We start from the raw sequence: 12597 nt of genomic DNA, 5'->3' as shown, positions 1-12597 counted from the left end.
ATTAAGTTTGCAAAATGTTTTTTAGCTACTATGACTAGTGATATATATATACAAATATATAATTTTAAACCGAATAATCCAAAACACACAAGAAATAATATTTTTGTCAATTTGAATGAAGTTTGGATTAAGTTTGCAAAATGTTTTTTAGCCACTATGACTAGTGATATATATATAAGATAATCTGATTAATCTAGTATAAACATAAATAATATTTTCAAATTATAATTAATTATTTTAGTTATTTTAGATATAAGTATAACACTAATAACTCGGATACATAATTATATTTTAGATACCTATTTGATTTTGTAATTTAGTTTGACTTTTTTTTTTAACTTAAATATGTTTTACAGTTAATAATTCTGCATACCTTAGAGTATTTTGAGTGGTACTCTATTTTTCAATATATAATAGAGTAAAAATAAATTTATTTTATAAATATAGTAATTTATTTATTTAGTTTGCCACTTTATTTTTTATTTAAAATAGAGTACCACCTGATTATAACTCAATTCTATTAGAACATTTCTAACGTATTCCTCTATTTTCATCTCTAAAATATATGTTTTAGAGTTGTATTTCTCTCCAATGTATTCTTCTATTTTTACTTCTAAAAATGAATATTCTCAAAATATTTTATTTAATATTTTTTAAAATATATTTTTATTTATGAAAGTTGATAATTAACCCTATGTACTTCTAACTTTTACAATTTTCATAAAAATAATGACTTTGTTTAAAGTTGGATCCTAAAAAGGGTTCTGAATAACAAGATATTGTTATTTTAACTGATTTTGTTTAACTAATTAAATTTAAATGTAAATTAAACGAGTGAGCTAATTATATCTTGACAAGTGGAAGAACAAGTTTCAATGGATTGTTTATAAGTCTTAAATTAAGGATTTTTTCAGGTTTTTATTTTTTCTTTAATTACTACATATATTCATTATGAACCCTAAGTTGGACCTGCTCTATGATTTTTTTATAAAGGCGGAGGATTATCTTATTATATAGAAATTTGAGGACCTTCTCGTAGTTTATAAAAAAAAAAATTCACAAATTATTCTTATTTATTTATTTTTAGTTGAATCTGACAAAACGATTACAATCCAAACGTGCGAGGTAAGAGGCAGGCACGTGCGAACAATGACCTCACACAGCATTTGGGGGAATACCATCATTGTCTTCTTCTTCCTCCTCAAAGCCAAAAACTTTTGTCTGCACTTAGCCGTGAGCGCAGAGGCAAATTTTGCTTTTTTCTTCCCTTTTATCAGATGATAGGAGGCAGGAACACATCAGAAGATTCCAATTCCTTATCTCCGCTGAAAATCAATCACCGATTCGCCTCTTTTCTCTCTGCTCCGTCGTCCTCCAGAGTTTCCTGTAAGCTCCTTTTCCTTTCTACGTTTTGGGGGTTGTGAGTTAACTCTTTTCCATCTGGGTAGTCTTGTTGAATTCAATTCGTATCGAGACCTAGCTTGTGAAATTGGGGGTTTTCTCTGTCAGTCTCTGATTGGAGATTTGATGATTCTTTTGGAGCAAAGTTTGAACCTTTCTGTAATTTAAGTTCCTTTGGTGAAGAATGGTTGTGTGGATGAGACGATTTGATCATTGAGCTTTGATGATTCTTTTGGATAAATTTTGACCTTTTTTTTGTAATTTATGTTCGTTTGGTGAAGGAGCATAAGTTGTAGAGATGATGGTTCGTGTATTCAAAGTGAATAAGAGACATGTTTGTGTGTGTTTGGCATCATTAGTCTGCAACACAAAACGAGAGGCTGAGTAGTCATCGTTTAATAGCTGTTTAAGCCTCTGTTTTGTCAACCTCATCTTCTCTTGGATTGCTTATGAATCTTACCTTGCATCAGTTTCTTTTTAACCGTATAAAAGTACTTCTTTTAGGCAATAGTGATATTATTCGGATCTCTTCTCTTGCTTTGATGTATCATTGTTACTGTTGAGTTTAGAGACCCTAAAGTGTTTGGAGTTTTGATTTTTGTTGTTGACAGAATGCATGAGTTCTCTACTGTTGATGGTTTTGCGGAGATAAACGAGAGCTTAGCCGAGATGATTAAGTACATCGCCAACGAACCCTCAGTGGGTCTTTACTACATCCAGCAGCACGTCCGCAACGCAGCACCCAATGTCCTTAACCTCAACGCCCAAGTCTTGGACAAGTCTCGTGAAACTGCTCTCCATACTGAAGACTCGGAAGATTCTATAGCCATGGTGAAATCAATGAAAGACTGTGGCTCGCCTATAGCTGATGGGATGATAGGAGACATCAAGAACTCCTTAGCGATAATGTCCTCGAAACAACCGAGGAGAGGGCTCATCCTCAACGCCGGGAGCCCTTGGAGCAGCAGATCCAGCAGCAGTATAGCAACGCAAACAACAACAATGCATGGTTCTGATTATAGCCAGGAAGGCAGCAGCTATTTCACATCGGTGTTTAAGTCAGCTAAGGAGAAAGCAAGCAACATCAAATGGCCACAGCTTGACTTCAAAGAACAGAAGGTGGAGAGTAGCCCCAATGTGGAAACGAATGAGTTAGAAGAAAAAGAAGACAAAAAAGTCTTAAGTAAAGGTGAGCATATGGTGGAGAAGACAAAGTTCGAGGAGTTCAAGGCTGGTAAAGAAGCGAGTCTTAAGGCATGGCTTGGAGATATGGATGAGGATGCTGATGTTAATGGACGTGCTGCTGAGAGGATTTAGAGTTTTCTGTTGATGGTGTTGGGAGCAGGGCGGCTCCACTGAAGAAGCAGAGCTCTTATTATGTGTGTAATTCATAACATTACCTTAAATAGCATATGTTATACTACCTTTTATTACTAAGGACAGTTTCGTCATTTACAATTATGTCTCGACGACATGTACATAGAAGTGTTTGGTTTCGTGACATGTAAACACGCCATTGGTTACAAGTTACAACACTCAAAGAGCACCCATCACCAAATTCTCACCTTTATCGCCACGCCAACTCCATCTTCTTCGTCAAAAGCGAAGCTTTTTCTATTTTCCTTGATGGGTTTCATCTCCTGCACCTCATTTCCGACGATTAATTCAAGAATTCCATCGACCCGTTTCACAAAGCAATCGACTTTACCATCTTTGTGTACACCAAAGTTTGCTTTTAGACGCGAGGATAAGCCCAGTTTCTTATTGTCACTGTCATCAACGTCTTCGATTATGGCGAGTCCTATTCAAGCATCTTCTTCCTCCTCCACTATTGGTATCGTTACTCAGTTACTCTCTGCTTCTTCCACGTCTATTCCATGGCTATAAGGATTAGTTAACCTCCTCGTTGACTTTTGAGATAATCCCAAGTTAAAAAATATATATAAAAAAATTGGATGCTTAGTGGACTGTTTGTTTATCTCTGAGTAGAGTTAATTAATAGAGATTAGTATTTTGTGATTATATGGATGAGAGAAGCTAAGAGTTTGGTACATCAAGATGTTGTGATTCCGTTTCTCCAGTTACTAACCATTTTAATATGTATGAAGGTGAGACCAGTGATGGCTTGAAGGTCCAGTCTCATGTTTCAATTGGGGCGAACGATTTACTGATTGTTGGACCAGGTGTTCTTGGACGCTTAGTTGCTGAAAAGTGGAGAGAGGTACACTTTCTTTGTTATTTTAGTTTACTACATTAGTAACATCACTGTTTTGGTCTATGTAATGGTCTAGAATTTGGTAGTTGCACAAATGGTGTTTCTTGTTCGAACAAATAAAAACCTTTTTTATGTTCTGTAAGTCCCCTGTTCTTAAATGTCCTGAGTGTATCATTTATGTTGTGGGTTGATTTTATAAGAGTCATGTTAGTAGTAAGAGATGTGTTCACAATATGGAAGTTAAAAGTTGAAGCTTTATGTGTGTTGGAGCAGGAACATCCAGATTGTCAAATATTTGGGCAGACAGTAACAACAAACCATCATGATGAGTTGGAGAAGTTGGGTATCAAACCATCTCTTAAAGAAACCGAGTTTGATGGCAACTTCTCCTATGTGATCTTTTGTGCCCCTCCCTCACAAAGCCCAGATTACGCCGCTGAGCTCAGGTAAACTTACAACAAAATCACTTGTTTCAACAGCTGGTGCGTTAAGTTCTGCTACTGAATGCAATAATAGGGGTCTTGCGTGCTGTTAACTTTATTAGCTATGGAAGAAGATGAAGTTTAATGGCTCCTCTTATTAGACAGAGAAGTAATCTTCTTTGCTTGTGTTTATAATCAGGATGGCAGCATCAAAGTGGAACGGCGAAGGATCATTCTTATTCACATCTAGCTCTGCACCTTATGATTGCTTTGATAATGGAGAATGCAATGAGGTTCAGTATTCTGTTTCACTAAACATAGTTTAGTCAGAGAGTCTCTGAATCATTTGATATATGTATGAACATATAGTATTCAATCATTTCTGAAGTGGATTCTCTTCACTGCAGGATTCTCCAGTAGTTCCACTTGGAAAGAGCCCAAGAACCGATGTGCTTTTGAGAGCTGAACAAGTAGTGCTGGAAAGTGGAGGGACCGTCCTTAGACTAGCAGGGCTTTACATATCCTTTTGGTATTTTATACATTGAAAGCTGAATCAGAAAATGATGAAAGGCTTTTTCTGGTCTCTAGAGCATTATGTTTCTCCTGAACTTTTTATACACAGAGACAAGAGGTGCACATACTTACTGGTTGAGTAAGGAGACAGTTGATGCTCGTCCTGATCATATCTTGAATCTCATACACTACGAGGTAGATTTGTCATATAGCTCACAAGGACCAAGGGACTTCTTATGAAGTTCTGTTATGTGTTACTGAACAGGATGCAGCATCGTTGTCAGTTGCAATCATGAAGAAAAAACCTGGTGGTCGGATTTTTGTGGGTTGCGACAACCATCCTTTGTCAAGGTAGCAACTGCCTCCTTTCTGAGTTTGAGATATTTTCAAATACATGTTTAACATCGCGCATTCTTCTCAGGCAAGAGGTGATGGACCTGATGGATCAAAGCGGAAAATATGATAAGAAGTTCAAAGGTTTCACGAGTGAGTTTCTTGGCATGTTGGTTGAAAGCCTTAAGTTTCATAGAGTCTGACAACTTTTTGCTTTTTGTAGGCACCAGCGGTCCTTTAGGGAAGAAGTTGAACAACTCACGGACCCGAGAGGAAATAGGATGGGAGCCGAAGTATCCAAGCTTTGCTCAATTTCTTGGAGTATCCAAATAACATTATAATCTGGTCGAGATTATGAAGGAATATAAGAGAGCAAGAATGCTAGAAAAGTGCTTTAGAGAGTACCTCTAGAAGTACAGTATCCACAAATGTGAAGCATTTTCTATGTTTGGTTCAAACTTATATGTATACTCCGAGATATCATCAAACTGCATCTTCTACTTGTGAACAAACGCGAATCAAATTCAAATAAATCAAGAAAATTTATAGATAAACTCAACTAATACAAATGTTCCTTTTAGGATTTGTATACTAATTATATGAATGAATAATTCACAACATAATTTAAAATGGCAAATGTTCTCATATTCGGTGCACTAAGATTTAAGTCACTTCTCGAATCAACATTATGTGTTTGCGTATTCAACGAGATCGTTGTTAAGTTGATCACATCTGGCCTCGTATTCTTGTTTGTTTACCACTGGTATTATTCCATGCATCACCGAAAATGAAGTATCTTCTGATTAAAAGGAAAGGGGTTCTCGATTGCAAGTTTGCAACTCATAACTCATAAGATTAACTTAATATAATTTACTTAATAACTGTTTAAGACTAATGCTTAGCTTTAGTCTAAACGTTAAGCCTATGTCTTGTTCAGTACCAAATTTAAAAATAAAACAAAGAAATAGCCCAAACAAGAAAGGCTTCAGGAGATATTCCTAACAACACATATCTATGCCTCCAACTCACACACATGACTTGTTGCTCATAAAATTAATGAAAATACTTTCTCGAGTGCTTAAGTTCGGTCATATATGCTATCTAAAACACAGAAAAATTGTTATACATAAATCATTACATTAATTTTTTTGATGCCCTTAATCTTTTATATAAAATTTGACGTCTATAACTGATAATCTTTAATCTAAAGATCAGCTCTACATTGTTGAATATAGAGAGATATATTGATTATATGTTCACAAATCCTCTCATGGTGATATGTGCAACCAAATAATCTTATCACATTTGGTTCTTGAAACCAGTTATATATGGAAGGTAGTAATAGATTACACAATTGTCATTTCTTTCTTATAATTAGCATGGTGACTGATGAGTAGAGCATCTCCAAACATAATACTCTTATAAATCAACTTGGTTATATACACGAAATTGAACAATCTAGAGATTTCTACTTAACGTGTGTGATATTTGCTAATTAATTGATGGGGATGATTTGACTCTATATCTTTATGAGCCTAACGTGAAATTCTTAGTTGGATTCTTTGAAGCCTAACAATTAGGAAAACAGCCAATGACAAACGATTAAGAGCCATGCAATAATTTTAATTAAGTGCTCCCTTATGAAACATATGTACAATAAAACAAAAACCAAGACAACTTGAGCCAAACTTTTGTGTTTAGTTTAAAAAGAGAAAGACAAGTAAATGAAAAAAGAAGACAAGAATGACTCACTCTCCTGCAATACCAATATAAAATGGGGGGTTTGCATGAAGGAACAAACATCAAAACAAACCTTAAACTAGCAAAAGAGTGAAAGAGATCAGGACGAGAGAAGTGAAGAATGGTGTTCATCAAAGTTCATCAACTTGCTTTTCTCTTTGGTCTTTTGGGTAATTAACTCCCATTATTTTTTTTTTGTTTTTTAGAAAAAAATAACATAACTAAAATCAACTATGAAAGTGACATATAATATATTCTCAATAGTATGCATATATATATATATATATATATGAATTGTAACCATTTTGCTTATATGAACATATATATACACAAATGTCTCATGACTCTGGCTTTTGCTTGCAGGCAACATTGTGTCTTTTGGGGTTTTCTTGTCTCCAGTGTAAGACACGTACTTATGAATTTGTAGTATATATAATTTATCTAAAAGGTACATATAAATAATTAAATATGTATGATTATACAGGCCAACGTTCTATGGGATATACAAGAAGAAATCATCAAAAGGGTTTCAGTCGATACCATACATATGTGCACTTGCAAGTGCAACTCTTCTTCTCTTCTACGGAATAATGAAGACACATGCCTATCTCATCATTAGCATCAACACCTTTGGATGTTTCATTGAAATCTCCTACTTGTTTCTCTATATCATTTACGCACCACGAGAGGCCAGGGTTTGTAAATCATATACACGTTGGTGGACTAATGTTGATTTGCGATATTCTGTATACCTAAGTACCTAACTAATGTGGATGTACCATGGCAGATATTCACGTTGAAGTTGATATTGATATGCAACATAGGTGGACTTGGTCTCTTGATTCTTCTCGTTGATCTTTTGATTCCAAAACAACACCGAGTCTCAACCGTTGGATGGGTTTGTGCTGCTTACAGTCTCGCCGTCTTTGCTTCTCCCTTAAGCGTTATGGTGATCCATCATCACCATCTTCAAACATCTTGTCATTTATATTGTGATTTGGAAATTGAAAAACCGACGTGTAACGTGTTACATGTTTTCGTAGAGGAAGGTGATAAGGACAAAGAGTGTGGAATACATGCCGCTTCTTCTCTCCTTGTCTCTCACTCTTAACGCCGTCATGTGGTTCTTCTATGGCCTTCTTATCGAGGACAAGTTCATTGCTGTAAATATATAACTCATTATATTACATTATTTTAACATTACTATATACTAATTATACTCTATTGTTTTGTCTTCAGATGCCAAACATTCTTGGATTTTTGTTCGGTATAGCTCAGATGATACTATACATGATGTATCACGATTCGAAGAAAACGGATTTGCCAAAACTCACATCTACAGAGAATCAACCAACAAATATAACCAATCTGAACGAAGTTGCGATCGTGGCCGTTGAATTGTCTGATGCTAGGGCAGAAAACGTTGAAGGATCGGTGAGGCCTATGACTCCAAACTCAAGCACCACGGCTTAAAAGGAGAAACATAACTTGACCTTGAGTTGAGGCCTATGAAGCCTATGAAGACTCTTTATCTTACGTAGGAAAAAATAAACTTCAAATCAAAATGCTTAGTTTGTTTGAGTTGGTCTAACCAAACAGATGTTCTATCAGTTTGATCATAACTTAACCTTGATAAATTACAGTCTCTACTGAAGTATCACTTTAAATAATATTCTGTCTAATCCTAAATAATTGTTTTCTCAACATTTTGCATATATGAAAGAAGAGAATCAAATTTTGGTAAATACAACATTTGTATGATTACTATTTTCAGTAATATTAAACCAATATTAACGAAATAAATATTAGCATTTGGAACCGCTAGAAACAATATATCATTTAATTTGTGGTTGGTCTACCAATATAGTAGTACCAATATCTTACTTCATTGTCTATATACACGTGTGGATAGCTCATAGCTTGCAGGTGCCGTGGTGATCAAGAACATTATATACTAGATGATTTGTCAAAATGATGATCGCATGTTGATTGAGTTGTTGATACATTATAGTTGATGGGGCCAATCCAAACAAAGAACACAGCTGTGATCAGAAAGCATATAAACGTGTGCGCAAGTTTTGCTAAAATACATTATCAAACATGATTCTATAAAATTCTGCATCTTTTCAACAAACATAGAAAAAAGATTTCAAATCATATTAGAAAAACACATAAACCACATATGTAATATTTCATACTTTAAGATACGATTTGAAAAATAAGATTACAGATCCCAATATCACAAACTCAAGTTTTACAAAACAACAACAACAATAATGAACAAAACCGAGTTTTGTTTATTTATTCATTACATATAACCACTTTTTACCACTCTCACCCGCCAATTTTCCTGCAGTTACAACATTCAGTTAAAAAAGAGAGAGAGGATGACAATATCAATATACTTCTCTACTTATCTTACAACACTCATCTTATGGACATGATCTAACCATGGTGTCAAAGTCAAGTCACAACTTGATGATACATTAAGCTCATTGGAATTCTACTTCCCGTTTTGACCAACGCCGTTTCATATTATAAAACAAATAAAAGGTTAAAGAAAAAGCTTACAGAAAGGAAAGATCTTCCAAAGCTGGTTGTCTCCTTTGTTCCAGTCCCAAAGAACGATAGTTGTGCCATCACGAACACCACCAGATTTGCTGTCACCATGAAACGCATCAACGTTTAACCCCACATTGTTCACCATTCTTATCGTTCGATATCCGTCACCCAGATCCTTGCTCTGAGTCCACAGCACAGACTCGTCAAGCGTATCAGGATCATATCTGACTAGATTCACCTGAAAATACCATACCACCAAAGATATAAACAACATTGACAAAAGACTCTCGTCCAAGGAAAGGCCTTACGGGTTGTGTAGCTCCAACAGAATGCTTCACGGCTTCACCAGTGGCCTTGTTTACAAGAGAGAAGCAAGGATGGCCCTCTGCGTCCTTCACACGAGTGCTGTACTTCTCGTCTTTGTACCAGTGCTGCACATTGCAGTACAAAGTTAAGTCTACTGTAGGAGAGAGTAAAACAAGATTCAATCTTACAAGAGCTGAAAATGTAACAATAAGATGTATTCAGACAAGGAAACAAAACAGAGGAAGCATAAAGTTTGGATCTTGGCGAAAGAGACATGTTGTAATAATGCATGAGCTTCGTCAGATGGATCAACAGAGATTCAATATTACAGGAACTAAAACTGTTACAATAACATGTTCTGTTTTGTAAAACCTCTGTTTCTAATTAACAAGATTCAATCATACAAGAACTAAACAGATACAATAACACGTTCCGACAAGGAAACAAAACAGAGGAAGCATAAAGTTTGGATCTTGGCGAAAGAGACATGCTGTAATAATAAATGATAAAATGAACTTACAATAACATGTTCGGACAATGAAACAAAACAGAGAAAGCATAAAGTATGGATCTTTGTAAGAGAGAGAGAGAGAGATGATGTAATAATAATACCTGAGCTTCATCAGAAGGATCGGCTGGGGCGAGAATGACCTTACCGTCTCTGATCGTCAGATAATAGTTAGGCTCTGCTTTGGAATACACCTTCACCGTTTGCCTTCCGGCGAGTCCGGCGAGGTTATCAGGAAGACGGTTCTCATCATCAGGGAGGTGGTGGAAACCAGAAGGCATGTCGGTTTGATGTGAGCTATGGTGGGACACGTGCACGACGCCGCCGGTGCTGTCTCCGTAGCTTTCCAGGGACGAATTATGCGGCGGGTAAGCTCCGTAACGGTGGTGGTCTGGTGGGTATGGTTCTTCGGAAGTGTGGTGGCTGACATGGCTCACGTGACCGAACTGAGGCGGTGGTGCCGGAGCTTCGAAGTAAGGCGGAGGAGGAGCGTAGGCGTTGTATTGAGGTTCGGATCCGTAAGGCGACGGTACTGGCGGAGGAGGCGCGTAGGGATCGAGATGAGGCTGTGAGTGGTAATGACCAGGGGGCGGTGGAGCATCGACGAAGTTGTTGCGTGGCGGTGGTGGTGCGCCGAAGGATTGACGATCATCTTCGTTGTCGTCGCGTTGGTGGTGATGGTGGTGGTGGTGTGAGTGGCCGAAGGGAGGATCCATTAGCTGTTGTTGGGTTGTTACAAGTTTCTTCTCGAGGATGATCAGTAGAATGAAGAGGAGAGAAATGATTTTGACTTAAAAAGCCATGTGAAGAAGACAGAACAGGTGGCTTTGGTACTCACGTCTTCTAGATTACTCTTGTTTTTATTTTCCAAAACCGCAGATTTTTTTCTTTTTTTTATAAATGGTATAAAATCTTCTTTTTGATTTTTTTTTCTTTTATTAATGGTAAGCAAATCTTGATTTTCTGATAAGATAATATTAATACTAAAACTATTACCCAGATAATGGTGATTTAAAAATTAATTACAAAAGAAAAAATATATTTTTAATTAGATAACTTTTATCGTGTAGACAATGAAAGTGATTACAGCTCGTTTTGAACCAAAAAAAAACATTTCGACTATTAAAAAATGTTGAATAAGATCATTCGGACATCAATGTATTCGCAACATCCAACCAAAATATGGATTGTATTTGTCATATCATATTTTCTATAGGATTAGATTATTTTTAAGAGTTTATTTTTGTTTTCTTTATACGATATATCATATCAACTTTTATGTTACAATATTGAATTAAAAAAATTTGACAAAAAAAAAATCATGGTAATGCTATCCATGTCACCTATAGAAGCCCAGTGACAGTTTCATAGCAAAGAAAACATAAAGTCTAATCACTTTCATAACATTGAGTTTCATAACAAATCAAACATGCGGAGACTAATCACAATTCACAATCATCAGTCGCATAATTAAGAAAAAAACTACAATTACAAATCAAGACAAATGTAATGTTGGAACTAAAAGCTTCATGACCCCCACCCCATGAAACCGTAACCGCGAAAAAGAACACAAAATTAAACCTAAACATAATGAAAACGGCTTATATACCAATCGGACCCAGTACAACCAGGAAAGAACCAAGAAGGCATGGTAAGTGAAAAGAGCCTAAAGGGTACACCAAAATTCATTAACTACAACACTAAAATCTAAAAGAAAGAAGAAGCACCAAAATTGGAAGAGAAGGTCACAGAACCTTGACCACATGAAATTACTTTACAACGCTAGAAACATAAAGTTACCAACGGTGACTAAAATAAATGTAAACAAGAAGAAATTACTTTCCAACTCTAGAAACAATAAGTTACGAACGCAGACTAAAAAAATGTAAACAAGAAGAGAAACGAAAAAATCTTTCTTCCAACCCCCAAATAAGTGAAAATTCAGTGTTCACACTGCAACCAAAAGACGATGACAAGACATAAGAAGGTATCATGGCACATATTTGAGAGCCATCTTTGATTAGGGCCAGGGTGTATGAATGTGAGAATGTCCCAACCCTTACTAATATAATTCTTAAAAATCTAGATAATTATTGCACATTTTAGCTAAATAACCTCTATAATGTATGTTAACTTCAAAATTGACCGTCTTTAAAGATTTTCCTAGTTCCTCTACTGGGTATGATCACTTAAGTTGACAAGCAAGTTATCATAAAAAATTCTCGGATGCTGGAAATTGTAAACATCGCGCAAAGTTTTAAAACTTTATTTATTTGTTGTTGTTTATAAAATAATTAAAATAGATTTTTGTAGAACAACAATAAATGATAGAAATCATAGATCGTATTAGAATTCAAGAGCAATTCTATCCAAAATATCCAACGAATTATGGTGGGATATAAGTAAATAAAAAAAATACTAGATAGATAGTTTTCAATTTTGGAATATTTATATTTGTTATTTTAAGTTTCAAAACATATGATGTTGTAGATGATAACACAAATATTAAAAAGATAAATTTATTTTCAAATATTATTAAACATTTTATATAATTATAAAACAAATTACAAAATATAGTTAGTTACACAATTTAGATT

The 12597-nt window shown here is 35.3% G+C and overlaps 4 protein-coding genes across 6 annotated transcripts; 3 read left to right on the top strand and 1 right to left on the bottom strand.

Moving 5' to 3' along the window:
* The first annotated feature begins 1148 nt into the window (after positions 1–1148).
* On the top strand, positions 1149–2917 carry LOC103857844 (BLOC-1-related complex subunit 8 homolog). 2 transcript variants are annotated; one of them, XM_033287796.1, is made up of 3 exons: positions 1149–1386; positions 2013–2736; positions 2771–2902. In XM_033287796.1, exon 2 carries the CDS (start codon positions 2014–2016, stop codon positions 2716–2718), a length of 705 nt encoding a protein of 234 aa, XP_033143687.1. In that variant the 5' UTR covers positions 1149–1386; position 2013; the 3' UTR covers positions 2719–2736; positions 2771–2902. The 2 variants fall into 2 exon arrangements, with proteins under 2 accessions (XP_033143687.1, XP_009133339.1); XM_009135091.3 differs by having other exon boundaries at positions 2013–2917.
* Positions 2817–5438, top strand: LOC103857846. Its single transcript, XM_009135092.3, has 9 exons — positions 2817–3235; positions 3510–3622; positions 3890–4062; positions 4238–4331; positions 4446–4556; positions 4657–4746; positions 4817–4902; positions 4973–5037; positions 5108–5438. The coding sequence occupies exons 1-9, from the start codon at positions 2875–2877 to the stop codon at positions 5215–5217; spliced, it is 1203 nt and encodes a 400-aa protein (XP_009133340.2). The 5' UTR covers positions 2817–2874; the 3' UTR covers positions 5218–5438.
* Positions 5439–6745: 1307 nt separating this feature from the next.
* Positions 6746–8097, top strand: LOC103857843 (bidirectional sugar transporter SWEET9). Its single transcript, NM_001302012.1, has 6 exons — positions 6746–6794; positions 6988–7024; positions 7109–7319; positions 7412–7573; positions 7668–7787; positions 7864–8097. Exons 1-6 carry the CDS (start codon positions 6746–6748, stop codon positions 8095–8097), a joined length of 813 nt encoding a protein of 270 aa, NP_001288941.1.
* A 663-nt stretch (positions 8098–8760) lies between these two features.
* On the bottom strand, positions 8761–10940 carry LOC103857841 (ricin B-like lectin EULS3). 2 transcript variants are annotated; one of them, XM_009135087.3, is made up of 4 exons: positions 10105–10921; positions 9495–9617; positions 9196–9424; positions 8761–8974 (listed from the first exon to the last, which is right to left on the bottom strand). In XM_009135087.3, coding segments are annotated over exons 1-4 (966 nt in total). In that variant the 5' UTR covers positions 10717–10921; the 3' UTR covers positions 8761–8972. The 2 variants fall into 2 exon arrangements, with proteins under 2 accessions (XP_009133335.1, XP_009133334.1); XM_009135086.3 differs by lacking the exon at positions 8761–8974 and having other exon boundaries at positions 9164–9424; positions 10105–10940.
* Between the last annotated feature and the right edge of the window lie 1657 nt (positions 10941–12597).

This window comes from Brassica rapa, chromosome A03, assembly GCF_000309985.2.
Source record: "Brassica rapa cultivar Chiifu-401-42 chromosome A03, CAAS_Brap_v3.01, whole genome shotgun sequence".
Taxonomy (NCBI): Eukaryota; Viridiplantae; Streptophyta; class Magnoliopsida; order Brassicales; family Brassicaceae; genus Brassica; species Brassica rapa.
The sequence above is the reverse complement of the archived record's forward strand: the minus strand, read 5'-3'. Positions and strand labels throughout refer to the sequence as shown.

What these genes read in the sequence shown, in the direction of transcription:
- LOC103857846 (XM_009135092.3), top strand. Translation starts at nt 2,875, where the DNA reads ATGTACATAGAAGTGTTTGGTTTCGTGACATGTAAACACGCCATTGGT. An exon ending in TTGCTGAAAAGTGGAGAGAG is followed by an intron (nt 3,623 to 3,889) that starts GTACACTTTCTT and finishes GTGTTGGAGCAG; the next exon opens with GAACATCCAGATTGTCAAAT. An exon ending in GAAGTTCAAAGGTTTCACGA is followed by an intron (nt 5,038 to 5,107) that starts GTGAGTTTCTTG and finishes TGCTTTTTGTAG; the next exon opens with GCACCAGCGGTCCTTTAGGG.
- LOC103857841 (XM_009135086.3), bottom strand. Translation starts at nt 10,716, where the DNA reads ATGGATCCTCCCTTCGGCCACTCACACCACCACCACCATCACCACCAA. An exon ending in ATCCTTCTGATGAAGCTCAG is followed by an intron (nt 9,618 to 10,104) that starts GTATTATTATTA and finishes TGCAATGTGCAG; the next exon opens with CACTGGTACAAAGACGAGAA. An exon ending in CTGTTGGAGCTACACAACCC is followed by an intron (nt 9,425 to 9,494) that starts GTAAGGCCTTTC and finishes TGGTATTTTCAG; the next exon opens with GTGAATCTAGTCAGATATGA.
- LOC103857843 (NM_001302012.1), top strand. Translation starts at nt 6,746, where the DNA reads ATGGTGTTCATCAAAGTTCATCAACTTGCTTTTCTCTTTGGTCTTTTG. An exon ending in GGGGTTTTCTTGTCTCCAGT is followed by an intron (nt 7,025 to 7,108) that starts GTAAGACACGTA and finishes ATGATTATACAG; the next exon opens with GCCAACGTTCTATGGGATAT. An exon ending in CTTCTCCCTTAAGCGTTATG is followed by an intron (nt 7,574 to 7,667) that starts GTGATCCATCAT and finishes ATGTTTTCGTAG; the next exon opens with AGGAAGGTGATAAGGACAAA.
- LOC103857844 (XM_009135091.3), top strand. Translation starts at nt 2,014, where the DNA reads ATGCATGAGTTCTCTACTGTTGATGGTTTTGCGGAGATAAACGAGAGC.